At 33.5% G+C, this 27,447-nt stretch overlaps 3 protein-coding genes and 1 non-coding gene across 4 annotated transcripts; 2 read left to right on the top strand and 2 right to left on the bottom strand.

Annotated features, from left to right (window-relative positions):
• The first annotated feature begins 890 nt into the window (after window positions 1-890).
• On the top strand, window positions 891-6,117 carry LOC107878624 (sodium/calcium exchanger NCL). Its single transcript, XM_016725679.2, has 7 exons — window positions 891-1,454; window positions 2,915-3,100; window positions 3,348-3,529; window positions 3,910-4,055; window positions 4,132-4,408; window positions 4,486-4,791; window positions 5,650-6,117. Exons 1-7 carry the CDS (start codon window positions 998-1,000, stop codon window positions 5,896-5,898), a joined length of 1,803 nt encoding a protein of 600 aa, XP_016581165.2. The 5' UTR covers window positions 891-997; the 3' UTR covers window positions 5,899-6,117.
• A 143-nt stretch (window positions 6,118-6,260) lies between these two features.
• LOC107878625 lies at window positions 6,261-9,041 on the bottom strand. The gene is made up of 5 exons (XM_016725680.2): window positions 8,116-9,041; window positions 7,550-7,663; window positions 7,296-7,429; window positions 7,011-7,218; window positions 6,261-6,927 (listed from the first exon to the last, which is right to left on the bottom strand). Exons 1-5 carry the CDS (start codon window positions 8,617-8,619, stop codon window positions 6,772-6,774), a joined length of 1,116 nt encoding a protein of 371 aa, XP_016581166.1. The 5' UTR covers window positions 8,620-9,041; the 3' UTR covers window positions 6,261-6,771.
• Window positions 9,042-16,029: 6,988 nt separating this feature from the next.
• TRNAI-UAU lies at window positions 16,030-16,103 on the top strand. Its single transcript has one exon. It is a non-coding gene; the product is annotated as a tRNA-Ile (tRNA).
• A 3,059-nt stretch (window positions 16,104-19,162) lies between these two features.
• LOC107878623 (transcription factor TCP4) lies at window positions 19,163-21,668 on the bottom strand. Its single transcript, XM_016725678.2, has 2 exons — window positions 19,573-21,668; window positions 19,163-19,466 (listed from the first exon to the last, which is right to left on the bottom strand). The coding sequence occupies exon 1, from the start codon at window positions 20,788-20,790 to the stop codon at window positions 19,609-19,611; it is 1,182 nt and encodes a 393-aa protein (XP_016581164.2). The 5' UTR covers window positions 20,791-21,668; the 3' UTR covers window positions 19,163-19,466; window positions 19,573-19,608.
• Between the last annotated feature and the right edge of the window lie 5,779 nt (window positions 21,669-27,447).

Genomic DNA, 27,447 nt, shown 5'->3' with positions numbered 1-27,447 from the left:
CATATTTCGTTCTTTTGGGCAAAGATTTAGGGAGGAGGGAAATCTCATGGTTAAGCATAACTGATTATCATTTATTTTCATCTTCATTCTCAATTATTAATAGGAAGAGATATTATTACGATACAAAATACTAAAAAGGTAGAAGATAGAATTGAGTAGTATTTATTTATCTTCCGGTAGTGAGCTGTTGCTTGAGACATTAATATGATGCAAATAAATAAAATCAGGGAGTGGTTTTGTTTAAGAAATTGCTGTAATAAAACATTATTACAGGTAAAATAGAGGGTATTTAAACAGCTTCCACGTTCATAAATGGGTCCACACTCCCCCATAACTCAAATCTGAAAAGTCCATACGCGTCAGTAACACGTACATTACTCGTTAACTAATACTCATTAAATTTATGTCTAAATCAGTATACTCCCTTAGTTTTATATAGTAAGTATAATTATCGAATAATAATTTTATTAATTTATACTTTATTCATTCTCTTGAAAAGGAAATATTTTATAATTTATAAATTTATTTAAACTTTCCAAAAGTATTACTCCCTATTAATTTGGAAAATGTAACTTATAAATTTATTTAGGCTTTTCAAAAATATTACTCCTAATTTAGAAAACATGTTTATAGTAAGATGATAGTTAGGAATCATTCCTTTGGAAATAAGTTATTTTAAGGTTATTCTACTCTTAAAATAGAATATGTAACTTATAAATTTATTTAGGCTTTTAAAAAATATTACTCCTAATTTAGAAAACGTGTTTATAGTAAGATGATAGTTAGGAATCATTCCTTTGGAAATAAGTTATTTTAAGGTTATTCTACTCTTAAAATAGAATAAAAATAACAGTATAATTTCAAAAATAAATTATTTCATGCATTAATTTTATCCAATCAAAAATTAATATGAAATTAATTACCTTATCCGTGTACCAAACAAGCCCTTAAATATGAGATGACGTATTAACAAATCTCCCTCTATATATATATATTCATGCCAAAAATATTCAATCACATATTGTTCTTCCTAACGATGAAAAAAATATCATCAATTATGTTTTCCAAATCTCTTCTGCCTCTCCTAACTCTCCTCATTTTAACTGCAGCGGCCTGCGGCAGCCGTATTATCTCTGATCATTCGTCGTCAGATCTCATCTCTGATGGGGTTGTTCATCGCGTTGGCGAGGAAGGAATTATTTCACTTTATGATTCAGCTGCTGCAGCAGCAGCAACAGAGGAGACGTGTGAACAGAGTTATGGTTTTTTACCATGTACAAAAACTGCACTAGGAAATGTATTCCTTATTGTTGTATATGGTTATCTTATGTATTTGGCTGCTACTTATTTGTCCTCTGGTAGTGAGTTGTTGCTTGAAATATTGGGACCTGGTTTGATTGGTGGACTTTTTTTACCTATGCTTGGTGCTCTTCCTGATGCTATGCTCATTCTTGGTATTGTCTTCCTCTTTCATTCACTCTTTGTGTATTTTGCTCTTTTTCGCATCAATTTATGTTGAATAGTTTAATTTTGATCGTGAATTTTAAATTTTTGGAAATAAACTTTTTTATATATTTAAAAATTAAAGAAAAATTTGCTTGAATCTTGAAATAAAATAGGTAATATGTGAACTGGGGAGAACCATTTAGTACCTTTTTACTTCCAAAACTAGCGTAGTTGTTATTTCAAAACTAACAACTATATATAAAAATTAGTACTTTTACTTTTTTATTTCAAAACTAACATGTATTGACTCGGTGTATACAATAAATGCGTGTAAATTTTTTACCAAAACTAGCATAGTTGTTAAAATTTAGTAGGAATGAAGATACAATTTCTTATTTTAGTCGATAGCGAAAGCAGATCTGCAACAATCACGACTCGTATAATTAGTGTGAATCCTCATGAAATAATTGAATCTCCTTTGTTCACAACCTAAATATCATCGAAAGGCAAGGTCATTTTTTTTTTCTTTCTTTTGGATAGCTAGTAGCCTTAGGCATCTATTAGTACCCCTTATGGGTGGACCCGACCCAATAGTTATTTCCAATTTTGGAAAAAGAAATAATTCAAATCACAATTGTTTATAGTTAAATTAAAAGGTACTAATTGAAATTTATTTAGGAAAAAATGGAAATCATTTTTTAACTAGTAATTTGAGACAATTGAGAATTGTATCAGAAGGAACAGAGATCCAAAAATTTTGTTTGTCTTGTTTTATTTAATTATTCTGTTTAGATTTATTTGATTACTTTTGTTGACTTAATCAGTCATGCTTTTGACATCTCACCATGATCTCAAAGATCTAGGAACTTACTGTTATAGAAAATTATATATAAATTTATTTTAGTAATTTAGGGTGTAACAAAATAGATTATGTTTGTAGTCAAAGCATCATCATCACCACATATTGGATTGGTGATTTTCCTAGAAAAATATCTAATCAAAATCTAGTAATGTTTTTCTTTAGGGCATTTGCCCGGGTAAAATGAGCTAAGTTGCTCGGACTCTCCAAAAATATTGCCGCACCCATGTCGGATCCTTCAGAAATACATTGTACACTATTTTTGAAGGATCCGACACGCACCCGTTGACATTTTTGAAGAGTTCGAGCAACTTAGAAAATGAGTATAATTTTCAACGAGAGGAACAGTTCAAAGTCCCTTCATTTGAAGTCACTATTCATTGTTAGTATAATTTTGTAACTAGACATGTTACAAGACCTATTGTAAATGTAATAACAACTAAAGTTTAAGTTGAACTAATTGGTATCGCTTATATAGATCAGTTGTTTCGATTGTGTTATGTTCTTAGTTAAGTTTTCATTTTCATAATAAACCTTGTTCTGATATTATGTCATTAAAATCGTTTGTTGGAAGTCATGTTAAATTCACAAGTTTCTTCTTTTCATCAGTATCGGGGATATCTGGAACTGCCGCGGCTGCTCAGAGTCAGGTCTCTGTAGGAATAGGCTTGTTGGCTGGGTCGACAGTGATGCTTCTTACTGCGATATGGGGAACCTGTTGCATTGTTGGCAAGTGCGATATAGAAAATTCTACTGCTGTGGATTTGAAAGACACTAAAGGGCTCAGTTTGACTGGTTTGTCTCTTTACTTTTAGAGTATCTGTATATTACGAAAGCATAGTTGGCTAGCCATCTGGTACCAAAACGAAGGAACAAATCCTCTATATTTTGCTCATACACCAGATATAAAGGATTAGGATGTCGTAAACTTTAAGCTTTACACATTTTTTTGCAAACATGTTCCTCGTAATTCTCCTTACAGTCTATAGCCTTCTATATATCGAAGTGTTTCTGCTCAAAGAGTATGTCTGTTTGTCTGTAGGTTCCGGTGTTACTACTGATATCTGGACAAGCTATGCTGCAATGATCATGGCTGTATCTGTTCTTCCATTTATTGTTGTGCAGTTACCACAGCTCTTCCATTCAACTTCAGGAAGACATTTAGCTGTCTTGATAGCTCTTATCATATCATTGTCGCTGCTCGTCACTTATTGTCTTTATCAGGTAATTGTCTAGTTTTCATCTTTTTATCTTCATCCAACTTGATGATTTTTTCTTTTTTGTACACAACTCACATTAATTGCGGAGAATACATCTAAGATTGAGCACATCTTGCAAAAATGAATCAACCTTCACAGTGTTTCAAGTAGTTTTTGTCCTGCCAGAGTTTGATAAATTACCTCCCCATGTCACTTCTAGAGTTCAAGTTGAACTGGGATCAGCGAACAAAATGATTTCCTTTCATCCTCTTCGCATAATGATTTCCTTTCATCCTCTTCGCATAAACTAAAGGACGAAGTGAAGGGGTGAAAAGACTAATCTTCCTATGTGCCTGGTTGGTAAATAGATAAATCCTGCTGAATTGTCTCTACTTTTAATGCCAGGTCTTTCAGCCTTGGATACAAACACGAAAACTTGCTTATGTAAAACATAAGCATGTCATATCAGGAATTTTGAAACATTTGAAAAAACACTCATTGGGGAGGCTTTTCACAGATCATGGAACACCAAATGTAGAAGTTATAGAAAAGTGAGCTTGAAATTCTCTATACCCTATTTATATCCCCGTAGAATGATAACTGATGTGATGAAGGATTATATGACAGGTTGTTCAATTCAATCGATGAAAATGGTGATGGACATCTTTCCCATGCTGAATTAAAAGCTCTGGTCGTAGGAATGCGTCTTGAGGAGATAAACTTAGATGAAAATGATGCGGTAGCGAAGGTAATGAAGGACTTTGATAAGTCTTGTGATGATAAAGTTGATCTGCATGAATTCATTGCCGGAGTTGAAAAATGGCTTTATGAAGCCAGGGGTTCTAATGGTTCTTCTCCTGGAGCTGGTGCTAATACAATCAAATACATTGATGATTTTCATGAGGTAGGTCGTGAGCTGATGACATTACTTACATAGTTATAGCTAGAATGATTATGATACAATGTAGATGCATGTTGCAGGAAACAAGGAGGGAGCACAGTCTCTTAGGGGAGGATCAAAGTGATGAAATCGTTGAGGGTGTTGAGAATCCTCGAAAAGTTGCTATAAAAGCTGGGTTACTGTTGTTGCTGGGTACTATTATTGCTGCTGTGTTTGCTGATCCTTTGGTGGATGCTGTTAACAATTTCTCCAGTGCCACTAGTATTCCATCCTTCTTCATCTCATTCATTGCGCTGCCTCTGGCAACAAACTCCAGTGAGGCGGTGTCTGCTATAATTTTTGCTACCCGGAAAAAGAAGAGATCTGCGTCATTAACATTTTCTGAGGTGTGTTTTTCTGACTTGACTTCTGCCCCTTTAGTATGAGAATTTAATGGATTTGCTTTCCAATACTTGCATTAGTTAATGTAAGCGATAAATTTCTTAATAATCACCGTTGATTAGACTTGAATTGAAGATTTATTTTGTAAATCCTTTGTAGTTCACAACTTTTAACTGCACCAGCACTCACTAGATTTAATGGTGTATAGAAGTTCGCTACGAGATTATGGTCTGTTGAAGCAAATAAAGAGACCTCATTCATCTCACAAAAGAAAAAAGAACGTAATAGTAAAATAAAGAGACCAAGAACCTCAACTAGACAATATATAGCTTTCAGCTATTACATGGGCAAATTTCTGGTATTACACTAGTTTTCATGATATACTCTCCTAATTTCTTATTCTTTGTTTTTATTATTACCTATTATTTCCTTTGCTTAGGTTACCGTGTTATTTATTATCACTACTGTTTTCTTCTCCTTTTGTTTTTTGGCATTTTTCACTATTGTTTTGATATGCTTTTCTTGAGCCGAGGATCTTAAGAAACTCTGCCTTCACTAGGTAGGGAGAGGTAAGCCTGTGTACAAACCATTCTTCCCAGACCCCACTCGCGAGACTACATTATGTGTTGTATTTGTTTTACTTTAAATTTCATTCGTAGGGAAGAAGCCTTGTTTCTTTTGTTTAGATGAAATTTCCAGTTGACCATTCCTTGCGATTTCATGTCTTGATTCAAATGTTGAAACATTTTAAATTTAGAAATAAGTTTGTTCTGTTTTGGGCACTTGAACAATTTTCATGGCTTGTATTGGCTGATATAGTTTCCCAAGACTATTAATAACATATATCTGATGCCATCTTGCAGTTATATGGAGCTGTTACTATGAATAATCTCCTTTGTCTGTCCGTCTTCTTGGCTATTGTTTACGCCCGAGGATTGATATGGAACTTCTCATCTGAAGTGCTCGTTATTCTGATTGTTTGCGTTGTTATGGGAGTCTTAGGGAGCATCCGCACCACGTTTCCCCTGTGGACTTGTTTGATAGCTTTTACACTTTATCCATTCTCCCTTGTACTTGTTTATGTCCTGGACTACGTATTTGGTTGGTCGTAGATCACTGTATGGAACAAAAAGTGTATGTGGTTGGCCTTAGATCAGAGTTGGGTGTGTATATTTTGAGCACAACAGTGCGCATCGGTCATCTTGAATTGTGTTAGAACTTCTTGATTATGAATCTCAATCGCTCTTGCCAGAGCTGAGGACCCTTGTTTTAACGTGTAATTTGAAATTCCAAATGGTGTGTTTATTACATTCCAGGTTTTTAGTTTTCTAGATCTGCATACATGCCATCGATGTTGAGTCGATGCTGGTTTTCTTGACAGAGTAAGGCAAATAATAGTACTATGATTTGAAAGTAACAGTATCTAATCGAACACTACAGAGGAAGTGTGTTGAATCAAGAACTGATGTAATGCTTGAAACACATTCTATGTTTAAGACAAGCCTTAGAAGCCTGTTATTCTTCTGATGTTTTCGATTGTTACAAGCAAAAAAATGACTTTCATTACACTCTACACACCAAGAGACCATAAACTACCTGAAGAGCTTTTGTTAACCATCATTTTGTAATAAAACTAATGTCAAACAAACAACTGTATATATATATAAATATATATATTTTCCTTGAGGAACACCTTGAATGGAGCCTTTTCGTAACCGATAAAGTTGATATGTGACCAGGAGGTCATGGGTTTAAGCTGTGGAAACTTCACAGCCTCTGATAGAAAGGGAAGCTTTCTATCAGAGTAAAGAGTAAAGTCTGTTGCCTACAACAGACCCTTGTAGCCCAACCCTTGTCTAGACCCTGCAAATAACGGGAGCTTTAGTTCACCGGGCTGCCTTTTGTTTTTCGAGGAACACCATTCTTCAAGGTATCATAACAGAAGTTTCTCCTGACAAAAGCACCATATAGCATGGAATAAACTTTCATAGCTTCAGATTCAGATCAACTTTTCCTCCTACTTCACCATGAATGTTTCCCAGTTGGGCAATTTGCACGTTCGGAGATGGAAAGAATCTGAAGATGTGTTGTTGAACAGATTTTCTTAGGCCTGGCCTAGTGCTAGGCTCTTCAGCAACTTCCTGTGGAGTTAAACAACAATATAAGGATGCATATAAGATACAAGAACCATAAAATAAGACGTTGAAACCCTTTTGTTGCTCACTTGAAAGGATACTGTCTCGAATTTAAATAGCTCGTTGTTCTGAGGGACCGAATCAGATAAAACTTGCTGATTTCCTGCACCTAGATATGGCACAACAGCTGTAGGAGGAGCCAATGTGAGAAAATCTCCACTGAGAGCTTTATTTTGACTAAAAACATTCCTTGGTTTCGCCGCGTCTGGCAGAGTTGCTGATTTTAAAGGAACTTCTCTGAAAAATTGATCAACAAGAATCGTTACAAGTACTCAACAACTAAAACAATGCCAACTTCAGGGGAGGTATCGAACCTTTTAAATATGCTTCTTGAGTCTGAATTTACTAGGCATAGGGGGGCATCATAGCGCGGAGGAAATTGGCAGTGAAATGCAGGAACCGGTGGGAACTCTGGAGGGAATGGATATGGTCTTTTTGTGCCAACTCTCTAGATTAACAAACAATATGTAGAAGCTATCAATCAAAATCTTCAAAACCAATATGTCTAACAAAAAAATTAAGAGGAAAGAAAGATACACAAATAGAATAGTAGTAGCAGTAAATTTACCTTTACTTCTGGCCACAAAGGTAGATAATTACATCCATGATAACTTTGGTTTGAAGGGGGCTCCATCTGAAAATTTCTTACAGATGATGATGAAATCCCTGATGAGATATTCACCTGCAAATCCCGGCACTAGTTATACCAGTAACAATATAAAGTACTGCAACCAACAAGCACGCTACCACCAAAGAGTGTAACGGAATGGTAAAGGCTCCCTTAACCTTAACCAAGATCTCCGGTCCAAGCCCAAGGGAGGCTAAACTCCACGTAGTGAGATTTCTATGATGCTAATCCAGATTAGTCAGGCTAGTGGCTTCTAGACAGTAGTTAATGCAAAAAGTGATAAGTGAGCTACCACCAAGGAGTGTGATAGCACAATAAAGTTCATCTACTGTTAATCAGAGGTCTTGGATTCAAACCCTAGGAACGGAGTCCTTCTGATAGGGAGCTAAAACTCCCCATATATAGTGGACTTCCTACAATGCTAATCTGGATTAGTTTGGCTAGTTGATTCTGGACACTGCATGGTTAAAACAAACGCAAAAAGAAAGATAAGAAAGGTGGCTTACCATTGATGAAGAAAGTGGCAAAGAGAAAATTGGAGGCTGAATAATAACACCATGATGATACAACTTATCATCTTGATCTTCCTCAGAACTATACTTTCCACTACACAATTTAGAGCAATCATCATCATCATCATCATATCCTTTACCCAAAACTGCTGACAAATTCATTTCATCTTCACTCATATTCACTTGTTTTGTAGATTGCAATGGCTTTGGATTCAAATTATCAACACATGGGGTTGATGAATTTAGTCTAAAGTCACAATTTTTCAAGACTGATGGTTGTTTTAAAGGCCTAAGTGATGAATCTTGTGATGATACAATTGGGTTTGGTGTCAAAATTTCATCTTTTATTTGTTGTTCTTCCAACCTAATCTTCTCAAGTTGAGCAACACCTAGTCCTCTTTGTGGTACTTTTTTTTGCTTCAACTTTTTAATGGCACTAGCACTATTACTGTTACTACTATTTGTATGTTCTTCTATTGCCATTATAGCCTCAGCCATTAAAAATATTCAAGAAAATTGATCTTTATAAAGTAATATAAAAAAAAAAAAAACACTATATATATAAAAACACAAAAACCACCAAGTTACTTGAACATGATTTTCTTGAAATACATATGATCTAAGGACAAATATGAAAGAAGATTACATAAAATCTTGCAAGTTTATGAGTCGATTTGAAACAAAATGAATACTCAAATAATTCACTTTGAATATGGAAATATAGTTTATGAGACTAGAGCTTTTTTGTTCAACTCTATAATGATTTTTCTACAAAGTGGTGACAAAACGTATAACTTGTACAAATCTTTCCATTAATTGTTGATCAGATCAACTAAAATTTTTGGAAATAAAAGACACTATATAGAATAGAGTGCAAAAAAACAAAAAGAAGAAAGGAAATCTAGAAAAAATTGTAAGTTAAAATGCAAATCTAAAGGAAGCTTAAAATAAGGTTTGTCTACCATTTTTTGCTAACAAAAATATTGGCAAAATTGTCGTTCTACTACTCATTTTCTTCTTCCTAGACCGACTCTCCTGTACTCTTCTTCCTCCTGTCTTTTCTCCTCTTTTAAAAAAAAAAAAAATAATAATAACATATTCAGTGCGTCTAAATAAGCTAAATTGTATACTTAATATGAGTTCATGAATGAGGTTCGAAGAAGATATAGTGTACGTAGGCATTACACTAAATAAGTACTCTTGTGTGTTTGACATGCATTCTGTTTGGATGGTCATTACATTTTTTTTTATTATTATTTCGTGTTGTATTGTATTATATTGTTTTAATAAATATAATAATTTGAAGAAATTTTTGCATTTTCAATCATTACATAATGTTGCATATCAATAATTTAAAGGATAAATCTATCAAAAAAATTTAGGGTATAACGTGAAATGACTGTATAAAGTATAAAGGTAGGATAAAATATAAATAAGATTATGAAATAATAATAATAATAATAATAATAATAATAATAATAATAATAATAATAAACAAAATGAGGAAAAAAATAAAATAACACAATCGCACTAACTCAATCTTACATAAAATAATATACACGGTCCTTATTTTTATCCTTATGTGAGGTAGAGAGAGATACTTGAAAAATAATATTAGATTTCAGTAATTTGAATTGGAAACTACTAAGCTTACTTTCTTCCTTAAGTGACCTTAACAAAGGAAGAATGTCAACAACAATAAAAAAACCAGTGAATTTCCACCAAATGGGGTCTGGGGAGGGTAAAATGTACGCAATCTATATCGCTACTTTTGAAAAAGTAGAGAGGCTGTTTCCGATAGATCCCGGGCTCAAGATCAAGAATAGTTAACACGGTCATAGTAATACCTGAAGCAGAATGAATGGCATAACCGAAATAAGAAATGAGAAATAATACAAATAAAGCTAAGAGATCCATGAAATTAAGAGCAATACGAAAGTAAAAAATACAGTAAATAAGAAATAATAAAAGGTCACCCCCTCGTAGTAGCATACACTAACGGCTCCTACCAGAATGTCACGTTATATATTTAGGACATGTCCCGACTAGCAGTGGCGGAGCCAAGAAGTTCATTAAGGAGGTTCGAAAGTCCACATCGAACTAGCAGAAGGGGGGTCAACATATACAATATATACATAAAAAATAATTTTAACCGCGTATAAATAGTGTAATTTTTCGTCGAAGAGGGTTCAAATGAACCCCCTGGATATATGTTAGATCCGCCAGTGCCGACTAGATACTCTTTGGGTTAGTTTAGAGGCTTTGTATGGACAACTGTGGACTTGAGTATGGAATGATTATGATTTATATATATACATTGGATTATCGCATATGGTTTGGTTGGTTAGTTATTGGATGGATTGACTTAGTTGGATTGGTCTCGGAGATAGACTTATTCCAAAGTCGTTACATTGTTAAATACGCTATCTTGTTATGTTTTTGAAATTTATCCGACTTAGGATTATAGACACATAAAATTTATTGGATCAAATTCATATAAAATTTAAATTTGAGTCATATTTATTGGGTTTAAACTTATTTTGGGTTAAAAAAAAAAATAAGCCTATTTTATTCTTCATCAAGGTCCATCTCACTTTAAAGTCCAAACTCATCAAGTGACGTGGCATCCCAATTAAATCCAAAACCAATGAGACGCCGCCATATGTACAAATGATGTGGAAATCTCATTCAAATTCAACAACCAGTCAAAAGGTGTCAAGTGTCAAAGTGACATGTTTCGGCCAATCACAAGCAACTAAGGCTTACCCCCACAACTATAAATAGGGGGTAACATGACATTCTAAGAGGAGGAAGAAAAGAAAAAGGAGGACATTCTACAAGCATTGGAGGAAGCTTCTGCATTGACTACACAGCTCTTCAACGAATTGACTAAGGGAGTTCTGCCCGGAGATCAACTCGACAAGACGAAGTGCTGTCAGACAATTCCTGAAGATCCAAACACATTTCTAGGAGGCTCAAATCATCCTACATTCGACAATCATGCTGCAAAGGCCCTTGAATCACGGAAAAACTTAGGAGAGAAGAATCAAGAGAATAACGGAATTGTACCCGCAAAATTCCTTAAATAAAATTATTCTTTTTGTTTATTTTATTTTTGCTTGCAGTTAATTTTAAGCGTCGACGAAAATTTGTTGCGAACAAATTGGCACGCCCAGTGGGACCAGTTCTGCTCTTCATCTCTTCCTCCTACAATTCAAAGGAAATCACATATTCAACTACTACAATGGACTTCAGAAAAATCAATGAAGTTTCGTGCAAGAAGTTTACAACTGCCACGTCTACTGAGATCAAACTTGTTGGCCCCATCAATCGTCGCAATCTCAACGCATGTGCTTTGGATGAATCCCAATACTTCACCATTTTGGAGAAGACAAAAAGGAGAAAATCTAAAATTTCGGCAGTAACTACACCCCCTGGGGGCAACTTTGCATCTATTTTATCAGATGAACCGTCTGAAAATGGCTACAACTTTGGAGAATCTGAAAACTTAATGAATTCTCCAACTTCAACGAAAGTCAACACCTTCATGGTTGATGCAATTGACTTAGACGAGAAGTTTGCAATGATGGAGCAAACCACTGAAGCCTTGAAGAAGTCCGCTGATGAGAAAGATTATCTAATCGCCCGACTTATGAGAAAGTTAGATCTCTACAATCCTGGAGAGTCAAATTATAATCTAACACTGCGAGAAAAAGTTGATGGTGAATCTCTCATCAAGACAAGTGACAATTACTGTGATGATCAATCTGCTTCAGTGGCTACTCTAACAGTTCAACAATGTCAAGATATGATTGCAAACACCATCAAGGCACAATATGGCGGTCCGTCACAAAGTTTCGTAGGATACTCAAAGCCGTATTCTAAGCGAATCCAGGGCTTACCGATGCTAATTGGATATCAACCGCCAAAGTTTCTTCAATTTGATGGAAAGGGAAATCCAAGGCAACACATCGCTCATTTTGTTGAGACTTGTAGCAGTGCTGATACACATGGCGATCTTCTTGTCAAGCAATTTGTTCGCTCCTTGAAAGGCAACGCTTTTGATTGGTACACAGACTTGGAGTCTGGATCAATCGATTTTGGGAGCAACTAGAAAGTCAATTCCTAAATCGCTTCTATAGTACCCGTCGTATGGTCAGCATGATGGAGTTGACAAATACAAGACAAAGTAAAGATGAGCCTGTACTGGATTACATAAATCGCTGGCGAACATTGAGCTTTGATTGTAAGGATAACTTTCTGAAACTTCCGCGGTTGAAGTTTGCATTCAAGGGATGTGTTGGGGCCTTGTGTATATCCTCCAAGGAATTAAGCCTCGAACTTTTAAAGAATTAGCTACGCGCGCTCATGACATGGAGCTGAGTATTGCTTGATATTGTGACCATGTCATATTGCTTCTATTAATTTATGTTTAGTTATAGATGTTAAAAATGTTTTGAAGAATAAGTAGTTAATACTAAATGACAAGTAAAAGAAAACATGTAGGATTATAGATTATTTCCAATGTTTTAGACTTATTAGTTCGTTTTTTAAATTTTTTAACTCGAGCCACACCAACTATTTTTATGGAGAAATATCTTTTATGTTGACTTGCAAGTTAAACTAGAAAAACACGACTATCGAATATTAGTCACTATTATTTGTATAGATCTTATGTGATATATTTATTCAATGATCTCTATCAAAAGTGCCTCAATAAAATTAGCGGTCTAAAGTCAAACTTCAATAAAGGCGTTAAATATATACACGTATATACAAACATAATATTGTAATAATTTAGAGTTATCTTTCTTGTTATTGCATATTAGTTGTGTTTGACCTAGTATTTTTGAAAGACACATAACCTTTAACTTCACATATTAATATAATTATTAATAAAAAATAGGATTAATTCTCATTAATAAGATGTTAGTCATTTGTTTGCAATATATTAACTTGGATGTTGTAGTTCAAACTTTATTTATTAATATAAAGTTTAAGTTGTTTAATTATTCAAAGATATAAAATATTTTTTATAAAAATTAGATAGCTTTTTCTTTCTTTATTTCTACTTTAGATAATTTTTTTAAACCTATTTTACAATCTTTATTATAATTATTTCAAGTGAATTTAAAATCATAAATTTACTATTAAATTTTTGAAGTCTCAAAATTTTGAGAACTTAAAATAAATATTTTACTAATCTTATCCTTGATTTACTTTATCATGATAAAATTAGCTTTTTTTTCCCCTAATAACTACGTCGGGGTTGGACCAAAATATGGGTCCATTCTATTGCATGCATGCAAATCAGCAACGAAAAAAATTATAAATTAAAGAAAAAAGGGTAATCTTCATCATGATCTCATCAATAGAACCAACATTTTTTAAAAAAATAATAATAACAAGTACCCCTCTAAAATATTAAAGTCATATATGTTTGTTTGCATAATCGAGAATATAATATTTTATTTGGACTTTATGAAAGAAAACTGAAAAAGGAATTTCGAACACTTTGAAGTTTCTAGACCAAATACTGATTTAAATATAAATCAAAATATTCTTTTAAAAAATACAAATAATTTTAATGATCAAACAGCTCGTGAGTTTTTTCTTTCTTTCTTTTCTTCTCTTTTATAACTCATATTCTGATTGCTGTTGGGATTTGGGAAGTCGTTAATAAAATAAATCTTTTATCGAATTTAAAAAGAAATATGGTTACATTGTTATGTAAGTTGATCTTGACTCTTCAATTATTTAGGTATGATGAACTATAGTTTATTGCAACTATTGTTGTCATACTTTATTGGAAATGATTGATGATCCAAAATGGCTTCCAAAGGTCATCGTTCAAGATACTTGTTTTTTCATTTGGGATATTCGAACTTAATTGGTTTGACTAATTTATATTTATGTAGGTTAAAGTCTATTAATCAATAAGAAATCCTCTTTAAAAACAATTTAGTTTTCTAATACCTCAAATTCAAAAAGCATTTAATTAAAATCATCAATTCACTTAGGAAACAATTTCTCCCCCTCTAGAAGAACATGATATATTATTATTGTTATTGTTTTAATTCACTTAGGCCGAATAGTTCTTTGAGAAGTCAACACTAGTTGTTTAGCAAAATTTAGAAACATGACATTATATGCAGAAACAATAAATATTTATTAAGAATCTGAGTTATTTATCTAATTTACAAAATAGGTACAAAAATGTATACAATTAATGTATAATTTATATTAAATTATAGGTATACCTATAGTATGCATACATATATATTCCAAACAATATACTCCATCCTTTTCTAAATTCATTCAAAACCCATAGATAATCACTTTGGGCTACACTTTTCCACATGGACACAAATTGCAAATCAATAAAAGAGGCATGGGAATGGGATGCAAGTGAACAAAGAGACTACATACAATTTAAGAGACATAGAGAGGTAAAAATCACACATAGCCACTTTTCAATTCCTATATTTGAAAACAGTTATTGTAAATTTTCATGAAACTTTAAGTGAATTCAAAACTCCATGACAATAAGTATACGCTAGAAATGAAATAAACTTGAATAAAGCAAGATAGATAAAAAAATATTCGTACAATCAAGTCAGACTAATTTAGATTAGATCGATGTAATAGCAGATTGATTTGGAAGAGGTGAAAATGATAAAAAAAAATATTTGCATCGAAGGTTTATACTTAACAATAAATGCATTATAAGTGTTAAAAGTACATAAATTATTATTTAATCATGATTAAGTAATATATAAGTTTTGGACGCCGAAAGGCGACAAGGGTCTGCCTTGCCTAAGGGCAAAGTGCTTGCCTTTTTGAAGTGAAACGCCAATTAATATAAAAATAAAATAAAATATTTAATTGCATATATAAATAACCAAAATCTCAATAGCAATAAATACTAGCAAATATTTTAATTTAAAAATCAAAAGTAGATGGTAGAAGTTGGAGTTCGGAGCCAAAAGGGCTCTTTTTTTATCAAAAATTCCAAAAGGGCTCTTTTTTTTATCAAAAATTTCAAAAGGAACACTTACTTTCGAAAAAAACCAAAACGGACAAAACGCTGTGGGGCCTGCGACTTACAAGTCGCCCGAGACCCAGCGACTTGCAAGTGTTCACTGTTCACCTCCTCCTTTTTTTTTTTTTTGTTCCCATCCTTAACATCATCATTTTTACTCCTTTCTTTTCTCTTTCATTTTGACCGAAAATAATAATACTCACCCACTCAAAGATTCCACACTACATAGACCATTCACATATACTCCATTTTTCCTTTTCTTGGTGGGAGCAACAGAAAATAATAGAGAACATTGCATCATCTTTCTTTTTCTCCAACGACCGGAAAACATAAACACAAATAATTCTTCATTTTCATCACTTCACAATTCCACTCTCAAGCACACAATGTATTTAAATAAATTAAGTTGTTAATTATTATAATTTATTATATTTTTTTATGTAATTTTTATATTAATATACGTTACTTTTCTTATCCAAATTTTTGTGGCATTGATAGTCAATTATATTTTAAAAATAATTTAAATTTTTAATTATTGTGATTTATAATAATTTCTTCTATTATTTACAGTACTTTTTATTTCATTTTCAAATAATATATGTTGCTTTAAGTCTTCTTCTGTCCCAGCCCAATTTATAAGTGACAAGGCCTAACGCTAGCGCCTTTCACAACACTAGTAATATAAGAGTATATTTTTACTTTTATTAGATCACATAAAATTTGGGTAGGGTATGTGAGAGTAATCCGGTTTTATTATTGGAAGATAAATAACAATTGTTAATATGATAAGCCCCAAAATTTGCACACTCATGATTTCCTAAAGTGAGTAGTAAAATAAATTAAGCCTGCGCAAGCTGGAATCACAAGGTCCCGTAGCTCAGTTGGTTAGAGCGTTGGTCTTATGAGCCGAAGGTCGCGGGTTCGAGCCCCGCTGGGACCATAATCTTGAACATATTTATTTTCCTTTTTGCCATTCCCTTTTTATTAGGCATAATACAAAACATGTCCTTTAACTTATCCTCAAATCACATCTATCACTTGTATACTTTAACTTTCGATGTGCATAATTAGACACACACGTGTATTATATATAACGTCCTACGCATATTATACCACATAAAACACATGTATCTACTTGTTAAATGTGAGCGTATTATACCACATAAGACACATGTATCTACTTGTTAAATGTGATCTGAGACCAAGTTAAGGGGCATGTTTATGTATTGTGCCTTTGTTTAACATCATGTTTGGATCATTTTGTATTCTTTTAGTGAATACAATATCTTTGGATAGATTGTATTGGTTCCGATCATTACATAATGCTACATATCAACAATTTGAGTAATAATCTTACAATAATATAAAATAAAAGAGTAAGGGACGAGGTGAAGCTATTGTAAAAAAAAAAAAAAAAAAGTAAAATAACGACGCGATCACACGAAATTGATGTTACATGTTATCAATTTTTAGCAATGAGAGGTATAATTCATCTAACCAAGCTGTAAAAGAAAGGATAAAGGAATAGTATTGTTCCTTTTTCAATTATTTGATGCTAATATCACACGAATCCTATTGAAAAGAATCAAAAGATTTCTTCTCCATTGTCTGGTTTGAAGCACTACAATATTTTGTTCTGATGAATATTCACTAGCTTTTTGATAAAATCATGGATAGTGGATGGCAGAGCTAGTTTTCGTAGCCAAATTAGAATATAAACTCATTTTCGTATCATGGTATCACAATCAGGTCGACCCAAATTTCATTTCACTCAATGTTGGCCGTAATATACCCTTGTCCACCTTCTAGTTGTCAACGTCTAGGTGTGCAGGTGGTGGTGTTAGTAGCCCAACATCTGAGACGACAATGAAGAGCTAGCTTCTTAATTGAGTTAGGTCCAAGTTCAATTTTTTTCGGTATTCAACATGAGATTTTATTAGCTAAAGATAATTGTTGGGCTAAAGAGGGCCAATAGACTTAAATTCAAACAGCTCAAAGTTAATCTCTTTATCATATCGCTTTCTTACAATAATTATCCTATAATGTAATACAAGTCATCACATATGGGGTCAAGTATTAACACACTGAATACAAAATTGTAACATAGAAACAAAATACAGCAAGCTCCAACTCATTAGTTTATCTGTCATTTAGTAGGCCATCCTAATTATAAATGGTTTATTGAAGCATAGCCACCATAATAAACTCTACAATTAAATACTAATCTCATCATATTAAAGAAAATTCCCAACAGCAGTAGACAACTGGATGTTAAATCACCAAGTTGTCTTCATGCTTAACCTCAAAGCAGTGGCGATGCCAAAATTTCGCTAAGGGTGTTCAAGGTTTAATATATACACGTATAGAATGTAGACCACACTTCGGCGTATTTAGCTCCATTTATCCTCCTGTTTGATAGTGCTATATATCAATCAATCATAAAGAAGTGACAATAACTACTATAAGCAATTGTCAACATCTTGATGTGTCTAACTAAAATTTTCCCAAGGGAGTAAACTATGAAAACCAAAAAAAAGATAGAAGAAAACAAAGAGTAAACATCCCACTAGACAGTCTTTAATTAGGTGTACTGAGATTTGCAGGACAAGGGGACCATGAATTCATTGCCAAGTGCCATACTTAGTTGTATCTGTGTTTGGTAGTTCTTTCAATTATTCAGCTTCTGCTTCATCCATAATAGCAATTTGATTGGTGCTCTTCACTTTCTCATTTTTATGAAGCCTAGCCAGCCCCACTTAGTTCCACCTTCCTACACTCATCTAGACTAGAATGAACTTTTTCTTGTTGAGGCTGTCCTTGACAAGTTTATATTCCTAGCAACTTCTCATTTATGTGCTATACTGCCCTTGTGACTAGGGCTCTGTGGGGCTATGAGTATCGACTCTAATCAACACTTTGTTACCGTAAACATGAATCACCTTTTGACACAATAATGGACAGCAAAGAATAGCCATTCAGCTTCTTTCTGTTTTCCTTTCCTTTCGATTAAACAAAAGAGTAACTTCGATTTACAAAAATGCATGTCTATCTAAGAAATTCTTTCCATTTCATTCTAGCCTTAAAAGAATAAGGGATCGTTTGGAACATGGGATGAGATAAGCAGGCATATCCAATGGGACTATTTTGTCCCACCTTCGATATGGGAAAGCTATCCCACCATTTTAGTACGAATGGTGGGATGAAAGAGACCCGGAATAAGTTAACACCTCACACCAAACATGAGATAAAGTTATTCCCAAATTCTATCCCAGGCCAATTATACTTATCACACGTACCAAGGGCCCCTATGAGCCTTCTACTAACTAGAAAAAAGGAATCAAAACATAAATAAAAAAGTTAGCTAGGACTTGAATGGCTGCCAAACCCTTCAATGTTAGGAAATTAGGTAGATGAAGCTTTCAAGACGATACATTTATCTGTAAAGGTTCCTCTAGCAATCCCATGATCTATACCATAAAAGCTAAACTAGCCAACATAGGTAATGAAAATCACTAAAAAGTAGTTTTCAGCTGAAGCTAACATTCACATTAGCTCTCACAAACCCACCCTTAATCAATCCTACTGTTAATAGAAAACGACTTCCGTTTTTAAGCACCCAAAATCCTAGCAATGATAGGGATGTTAAAAAAGACATGTCTTTCTTTCACTTCCTAATGAGGGCTTGATGAAATTGTTGAAACATGGAACTGTTTTTATCAAAAAGTAGTAAAGCAACTATCAAACCAAAGAAAGATCTCTCTTTCACCTACATAAAAAATTGACCTTTTCACCTTAACGGCTGAAAACAATCTCATTTCTTCAATCCATTCACATTTTTAAAATTGGAAAGACAGCAATAAATAAAATCAATGTCACAGTAATCAGGGGTAGCAAGGAATTAAGGAAACCACCATCGCATTCGGGAACTATTACTAAGAGTAAGTTGTACCAGAATTGGAATTCAAGAATCCAAAATTTCTAACAGAACATTACTCATTCTAGCTGGAAAGTCACCAAAATCATGAAATAAAAGCAAACAGCAGGTACATGATAAGTCTGGCCAAACACATTACAATCCTAAAGTAGCTAGAAAAGCTCAATTACACACGAACGAAAAATCAAGAACGTTGAATAACTAATAATATTAGACCGGATCGAAGAACCTGAAACAATGCTCAGGATTTTTTTCGACACGATGCACGCCATTGAATCAGACTCTATAATGAACTCTCTCATTCTCCAGCTCTGGGCTCTTTGAAAGCATTACTTCTGTAAGTTCCAATTGCACTTCCTGCAGATTGAGCTGAATGCAACAATTCGAGAACATTAAAGCATTTTAGTACAATAATGAAATGGAATACTTATTAAACAAGATTTAATAGATTGATAAACTGTTAAAAGTTTAATACCTGTTAAACAAGAACTGGAGAATTTGTTGAGCTAATTCAATGGCGAGAATCAGAGGAAGCAGATGATGGCTTATCGGAAATGCCATCGTGCTCCTCTTCTTCACCTTGGATTCGAGCAGGAATACGAAACCCAGAGAATCCACCTACATCAGAGGCAAATCCATAACCAGGAATTGTTGATTGATACATTGGAAATGCAGCTTGATGGTGATGTTGACTTGGATCAGCTGAGGCAATTGCTATTGCTGATGGGTCCATCCATGCTCGAATCGAAGATGTGTTACTGGACTGAAGGGGTCCCCTCTGTGTAAAAACCTGATTTTGCCCGAATAGCTGCTGCAACAGCACGGGCGCGGGTGGCGAATTGAACAAGTACCCACCACCACCAGGGGCAGTGTCTCTACTGTCACTCCAAGAACCAACTCTCTGTACCCTCCCAAGCTCCACAGTTTGCTGATGATGCATAGACCAACCTGAAGTGTCAAAACCAAGTGGTGTACTTCCTGTAAAGTGAGCTGGTGGTTGAACCTGCACTTGTTCCCTACGGTTGGTTTGGTTTTGGTGGTGAAGCAAAATGGGGTCTTGAAATTGCAAAGAAAGACTCAAATCTTGGTTCTGGCTATTGGTTCTTGGCAACAAATGGGGTTCTTGAAAACTCTGAAACTGCATAGCTGAAGAGTTGGATGATGTTGCAGAACCCATTGGGAAAAAGGACTTGATGGTATCAGCAATAGCATCAGATTCTAAAGATGGTGGCAAAAAGCTAGCAGTGTTACTACTCTCCATTGCTCTCTTACTTGAAGGTCCAGCAACATTATCATCAAACAAACTAGCATTTCCTTGTTGGAATGCAAAGTTGTTGTTGGTATCTTCTTGCTGCTTCTGGTTTCGCTCATTTGTTGTTCCAGCATCATCAGAACCAATGTTGGGTTTCCAGGGAGGTAACTCAGCTAGCTCATCAATGGCGGGTTTCGCTTTCTTGATGAGCCAATCCACAGCTTTACTAGGCCTGTCATAGCCAAGGCGGTCTTGGACATCGTAGAACTGAATAGCAGTATGAGCAGAGAGACGCACACGGCGGTCTCTCGGGCCTTTGGCTGTGCAAACCTTGCTGTGGCGGTCTTTCCGCCCTGTAGACCTTACAATGTGTCCACCTTGTACTTCTACAATCTCTCCCACGTTGTTGTCCCTTGCTCCCAATCTTGATGTCTCTCCCATTTTTCCTCCACCTCGCAATGTTGCATCGTTTTGCCCCAATGGAGGCAAGTATGAACGTTTCTTCGGAGTCTGATGCAGAGGTGGCAACTGAGGAGGCTGATTCAGTGGTAGAAGTTGTTGTGGTGATTGTAAATCTAACCTTCCATATAACAGCTGATGGTGATGAAGAAATGCTTGTTCTTGATTTTCTTCTTCTTCTTCTTTGCCCACATCCCCTACATGTCTTAAAGATGAATCTTGAATTTGGCTTTGGTTTTGGTGATGATGATGATAATGGTGGTGGTGTTCCTGCTGATTCCTCTGAGGATCCAGACTCAGACCCTTGTTGGTGTTGTACTTTTCTCTTTCCAGCTTTTGATTGATTACACTTCTTCAATTTACTCTTGTATCTTCTTCTTGTTCTTGTTCTTGTTCTGGTACCACTGCTGAACAACTCTGCCATTCAACTTTCCAAATTCCATAACAATCATCAAGAATAAACAACCGCTGTGTATATTTAGCCTAACCCATCATTATGTTTTACAATTTTGCTTCAAAATAATGTAGAATTAATAGGATTCTTTATTTGGGATAATGTAAGAGAACCCTTTTTATGCCACTCTTACTGCTTGCTTGCAGTGTGTTGTCAGTTACAAGATTAAAGGTGTTTGTAACCTCATCATCACTGCCATATCTCTTTCTTTTCTTTTTCTCTCTGTATTTTGTACTGTACTACTGTGCAGCTAGCTGCTGCTACTGCTGCTTCTGGCTAAACCTTAGTGGTAGTAGTATTTTTTTTACACTTTTGTACTGCCCAAAAAGCACATAATATCTCAAATCCACACACTCTTTTTACCTTTAGCCCATTCAGTCAGAACCAATTTGGTTCAACTTTAACCCCATAGGTTCTCAAGTCTCTGTGTTTTACTACTTATTTCATCTCTTTGATATTCAAATTTTACTAGTGGTAATGTAATTGAATAAAGGATGTGATGCCGTAGATGTGATTGTTTCTCTCTTAATCAGAGATCTCAGATTTGAGAGTGCTATTTCCTGAATGAAGCCTTACCCAATGCAGATCCAAATTAATCGAACTCCAATATAAGTACCGAACACCAAATGAAAAAAAAAAAGGAGGTATTTGGTCTGGCTGCAAAATTATGGTAAGGTAAAGACTAATTGCAAAGATTTAGTTATTCATATAGTTATAGGTTCGAGCCATATAAATAACATTTTATAGAAATACAAGATAATATCGTGTTAATAAACTTTAATGATTTGATTCTTTTCAGAATCACGTATATTATATATAACAGGAGCTTAGTGCATTGAGTTGGCCCTGATCTTCTTCTACCTTGTATATAAGTACTACATAAATTGATTCACGATTGATACATATTTTAATCATGTAAGATTGTAAAATGATAACAGCAGTATAATATTTGGTATGCCGAATGTTACATAAAACAACTAAATAACTACTAACAGGGAATTAACTATGCTAAATTTAATAGTACATAAATAATTCTTTTCTATCCACTACTATGCTAAATTAACAGGAAGTAAAAGATTTTATCATGAATTGGCGAAATTCGCACTGTTTGTCAATTGTCAGCCTACTCCTATTTTATTTAGTCGTGAAATTAATAATGTGAGCAAGCAAATGAACAATAATAAAATTGTGTGCTTAGTAGGCGCTTGATCATTAAAAAAAAAAAAAAAAAAAAAATTTACTTTTTTAAAAAGAAATTATTTCACTTTAACGAAAATTAATTAAAAAAAAGTGTGAATTCTTATCAAATTTTTATCACATTTGTTGGCGGTGATTGATGTCCCACTTATTAATGTTGTCCAAAGGCTTTTTCTTTATTTGTAACTTCTTAGTTATGTTACAACCATTTAGTTACTTAGCTCAAATTGACCATTATAATTTCTTTTTCTTTTGTTGAAAGTGACACATTACCGCTTTTTTCTGTTTTATTTAGATCACAGCTTTTTTTTTTTCCACCTCTTTTTTTCTTTATTGCTTCACTAAAAAGAAACAATAACATTTTCCCCTCAAATTTTCCTTCTCTCAATTCACTCTCTTTTTTTTCCCCTCTCATTTCCTTGTCATATATATTCTTTTTTATCTGCTTTCATTTTTGGACTATGTAATTTACACTGCATGTCCTTGTGTCTAGTTGCCCTCCACTAATAATCAATAAATTATCCATTCCTTTTTTTAATAAGAAATATTCATTCTGTTTTAATTTATGTAATCCAATTGAAATTTGGAGAATTAAATTTTAATATTTTGATCATAAATTTAAATATAGAAACTTTAATAAGTTGTGGAGATAAAGATCATATATTTGAAATTATATAAAAGATACTACAAATCACAATAATTAATAATGTAAAAGATATATAAAGAAATTTTCAACAAAAAAAACTGAATTGACTTTTGAAATTTTAACTATATTACATAAGGTGAAACAGAAGAAGTGATATTTTAAGTTAACTTGATCTTCGAGTGAGGACGAATTGATTGAGAAGATGATCTTCTAAACGGGGAGTCGCAAATGTGAAATTCTTTTTGTGCATTTTCAATCAAGCTCTTCATATGAGACTTGCATACGGGGCCCGATATTAGTCACCTTTCATGTACGAGTTGCGGACTATTATACTAAACCAAATTTAATTACCTTGCGCGATAATATTTTGTGAGAGAAATTTCTTTTTTACTTGAAAAACTAACTCAAACCAATTCTTGAAAAATTATTTTTTTGGGGTAGGGTGAGGTGGATAGCAGGGGCAGAGCCACCGTTCATTCAGGGATTCATCCGAATCTTCTTCGATGGAAAATTATATTATTTTTATATGATTAAAAATATTTTTTATGTATATATAGTAGATGTTGAACTCCCTTCGATTAGTTCGTCTGTTTACTTCTAAACCTCCTCAATGAAATCCTGACTCCACCACTGATAGAAAAGTTTATAGAATTTATAATTAAGGATTTTAGAGAGATACAACAACATATTAAATATAATTCCACAAGTAAAGTATGAAAAGGATAAAGTGTATGCAGAGCTTACCACTATTTTGAAAAAATAAAAAAGCTATTTAAGAAAGAATTTTAGAAAGATGATCTTAAAATATTCTTATAGCCAAACACGAGCTCAGGAAAAGAAAGTACTACCTCCATCTCATTTTATGTGTCGCTATTTTTTTTTAGTCCGTTCTAAAAATAATGTCATCTTTTCTTATTTGATACTATTTAATAGCATAATCTCTATTTTATCCTAATTGAATCTCACTTTGTGAGAAAAGATAATTAAAAAGTAAACTTCAAAAGAAATAATTTTATAAACTTTACAAAATCATCATTTATCTTTTAAACTTAGTGTCCGGTGAAATAGCAATACATAAAATAGGACGGAGGGAGCATAGTAATAAGAATATGGGGTCCTAAGAATATAAAAAGGGTAAAAGAGAAAGGCATAGATAGTGTAAAAATCTTGGTGATGGTGAGGCATTACTGTTCCCTATAAATTCATGTCTGCCTAATTGCACTCACAATGCCCATTACACTTACTCTAAACTCTCATTTGGGAGACAAAATCCTCCTCCAAAATATCTCCTTTTATTCATTTTCAGTACCTTCTTGGGTTTAATTTGTCATGTTTATTATACCAATTCATAGTAAATTTATATTTTATGCTAGTACTAGTACATACATTATACAATAGACCAGTACAACTTAGAGGTTTTCTTAGTAGTGGATAGACAAACATTCCCACAACCATTCAACAATCCACCCCTTAATGTGCTTAATATATACTCTTGCTTGAATGTATACTTTTGTCTTTAAGGTTAGTATACCTTTCTTTAAAAAAATGATACACACACATATATATATAAATATATATATATATATATAAATTCGTCAAATTATTGTTTGACAAATGGTGTATATGTCAATCAACGTATAATTACCTATTGAATTGAAAAAAGAAATATTAAAAGTAGTTTTTAAATTTCAAAAAATGACAATTGGATTTGAATATTACCATACTTATTACTGAATAGAAAAGGACTTAATTATTTGTTAGTTTGGATCGGGTATGGTCGGATCATGAGGGATAAACAATGGATGTGAACCAAGCTTGGTTGGCCCAGTGGTTAGCTCACTAGATCGCTTAATTAAGCTAGTATTGGAGGTTTGATTTTCGTCTTGTACATGCAGCAACCAATTGGCCAGCGGCAAGTCCTTACATGGAGCTCAGATCCACGGAGAATTAGTCCTTGGTCTGTCGGGCTAAGGACCTTGGGAAATAAAAAAAGAAAAAAAAAATAATGAATGTAACACTTATTAAACAACGTGAAATACATGTCACTTCCTAACAAGGAATATGTCCACTCTAAATTGCAAAATCAAAGGATATAAATGTTCTTCTCTCTATTACAAATACAAACTTACACAAATAAACATAAATTGAAACATTGAAGTGTGTGGTTGTGTCATTTTGGGAAAAAATTGAGAGGCTATTGAGCAGTAATATTTTGGATGAAGAAACAAAGGCAAAGAGGATGTCACAACGTAATGTCCCACCAATTTTGTGAATTAGTCTACCTCAGGGGAAGAAACAAGTTGTGTCAGAGGCTCCATCTAAGGATCAACACTCATCTATGCACGTGAAGAAAAGGTGCGAGGATACGCTGGCAAAGTAGTATGAGAGTTTGACTGTAGATGAAATTACGAGAGGCAGAGATAAGTCGAAGAAGAATTGAAAAGAGTTGATTAGATAATATATGATATAATCTTAGCTATCATATTGAGGATATTATCTAAGAAGGAAGGTATTGAGATCGAGAATTATGGTATAAGGTTAGTAGTTAAATCAAGTATTGTCGTACATCTAGTAATATGATTTCTTAGATATCATGTAATTCCATTTTTCTTGATATTTATTACGTCGATACCCATTGGTACGCTTGTTGTTGTACATTTGTTATTTTTGTTGTCCTTTTTTGGTTCTTACTTGCCAGTATTGAGTAGATTTCTTTGGAGCCAAGAGTCGATTATAAACAACATTTCTATCTCTCAAAAGTAAAGGCAGAAGTTGTGTTTCTTACTTGCATGTATTGAGTAGATTTCTTCTGAGTCAATTATCGATTATAAACAATATTTCTACCTCGTAAAAGTAAAGGCAGAATTTGTGTATAACTTACCTTCTCTTCAAATTCACTTGTGAAATCATATTAAGTATGTTATTATTATTTTTAAAAGTAAATTACATAAAAATGACTAAATTCAATTAAATTAAATATGGATTAAAAAAGTGATTGAAGAGAGATTATATATGATGAATATAGTCATGTTATTCATAATATTTCAAGTATATTTATTGTTGAGAGAATTTCTAGTCATACTATTACCATTACTTCCTTTCTTGCTCGTTTAATTTATTTTCGTTCTTGGTTTAATTGTCCCCTAAATCTCACCTGCTTTTTTTCTATTTAATTTGTAGGTGACATAAAAAATTATTTTCATGTAATTTTGACCCTTTGCTAAAAATTACACCCTTTATCACATAGAATCTTCAAATAATTCCAAATTTTTAATTTTTTTTATGTGATCCAAGTACTTGTCCTGTATAACAAGTTGTGCCCCCCCCCCCCCCCCCCCCCCTCACGCGTAAGAAAGAAATATACTATAGTACCTAAATGATCATATTATATTGGATCCAAATTTATACTTTTATTATATTAATCCAGTGCATGTGCAATTTTTTAGTACGTATATGTAAGGTTTTGTTATATTTTATACTTTTAACTTTGACCCTTGTATGACTTTGTAACTGTTGCTGCTTCTTTTTTAGATTTAGTTTTTTTAAATCTAAAGGGAAAACCAACGTACCACATTATCATAGTGGACATAAATAGTTGTAATAATAAGATACACTAGGGCACCTTGTTAAGAGTTACCACATCGAAAAAGAGATGGACAATTGATTTTGTTATATATATGGAATTGACCGACCAATCTTTTCCTCATTAGCTGACTTTTGAGTTGAGTTAAACCTAAAATTCATTTCTTAACATGGTATCAGATAGGTCAATCTCAATCTTTGTTCGCTGATGTTGGATCCCATATTATACTATCCACGCTCCGGCTAACGTGATCTGGGCGTATGCTAACTTTTGAAGTTTGAGTTAGGCTCAAAGTTATTTTTTACACACCTTAGTCTTACACTGATCATAAAGGAAGTTCATGTCGTACGAATTCGAATTTGTTAGAGATAAAAAAGAAGTACATCGAGTAAGAACTCTAAAATGTAACTGGCTAATAATACTATTAGCTTCGTCTAGTAAGTTCTTTATCAGTGGACCAGTTATTCGAGTTATAGCATATAGTATAATAATATATTGAAAAAGACTAGACATTGCGGTACAACTACAACAACACGATGCAAGAGGTTGAAGGACAAAATGTCAGGTAGATGCAAAATCATAACGAACTTTTTGCCATTTGTTTTATTGAACTATTTAGTACTTATGCAAGTGATGAATCAGATTCAAATTAAACCAAAAGACAAAATAAAAAAGAATTCTTGGCTAATTGATCACGACTATGAAGGAAAAATAGTAATGTGCCAAATGGGCAGGCAAGAGACAACCTAGAGAACTGAA

This window comes from Capsicum annuum, chromosome 7 (assembly GCF_002878395.1).
Source record: "Capsicum annuum cultivar UCD-10X-F1 chromosome 7, UCD10Xv1.1, whole genome shotgun sequence".
NCBI classification, from domain to species: domain Eukaryota; kingdom Viridiplantae; phylum Streptophyta; class Magnoliopsida; order Solanales; family Solanaceae; genus Capsicum; species Capsicum annuum.
The sequence above is the reverse complement of the archived record's forward strand: the minus strand, read 5'-3'. Positions and strand labels throughout refer to the sequence as shown.

Bases quoted from the DNA above. Each gene is read 5' to 3' on its own strand.
- LOC107878624 (XM_016725679.2), top strand. From the start codon at position 998: ATGCCAAAAATATTCAATCACATATTGTTCTTCCTAACGATGAAAAAA. The intron at 1,455-2,914 runs GTATTGTCTTCC...TCTTTTCATCAG, and splicing joins TGATGCTATGCTCATTCTTG to TATCGGGGATATCTGGAACT. The intron at 3,101-3,347 runs GTTTGTCTCTTT...GTTTGTCTGTAG, and splicing joins TAAAGGGCTCAGTTTGACTG to GTTCCGGTGTTACTACTGAT.
- LOC107878625 (XM_016725680.2), bottom strand. From the start codon at position 8,619: ATGGCTGAGGCTATAATGGCAATAGAAGAACATACAAATAGTAGTAAC. The intron at 7,664-8,115 runs GTAAGCCACCTT...CGGGATTTGCAG, and splicing joins TGCCACTTTCTTCATCAATG to GTGAATATCTCATCAGGGAT. The intron at 7,219-7,295 runs GTTCGATACCTC...TCAATTTTTCAG, and splicing joins TCAAGAAGCATATTTAAAAG to AGAAGTTCCTTTAAAATCAG.
- LOC107878623 (XM_016725678.2), bottom strand. From the start codon at position 20,790: ATGGGAGAGACATCAAGATTGGGAGCAAGGGACAACAACGTGGGAGAG.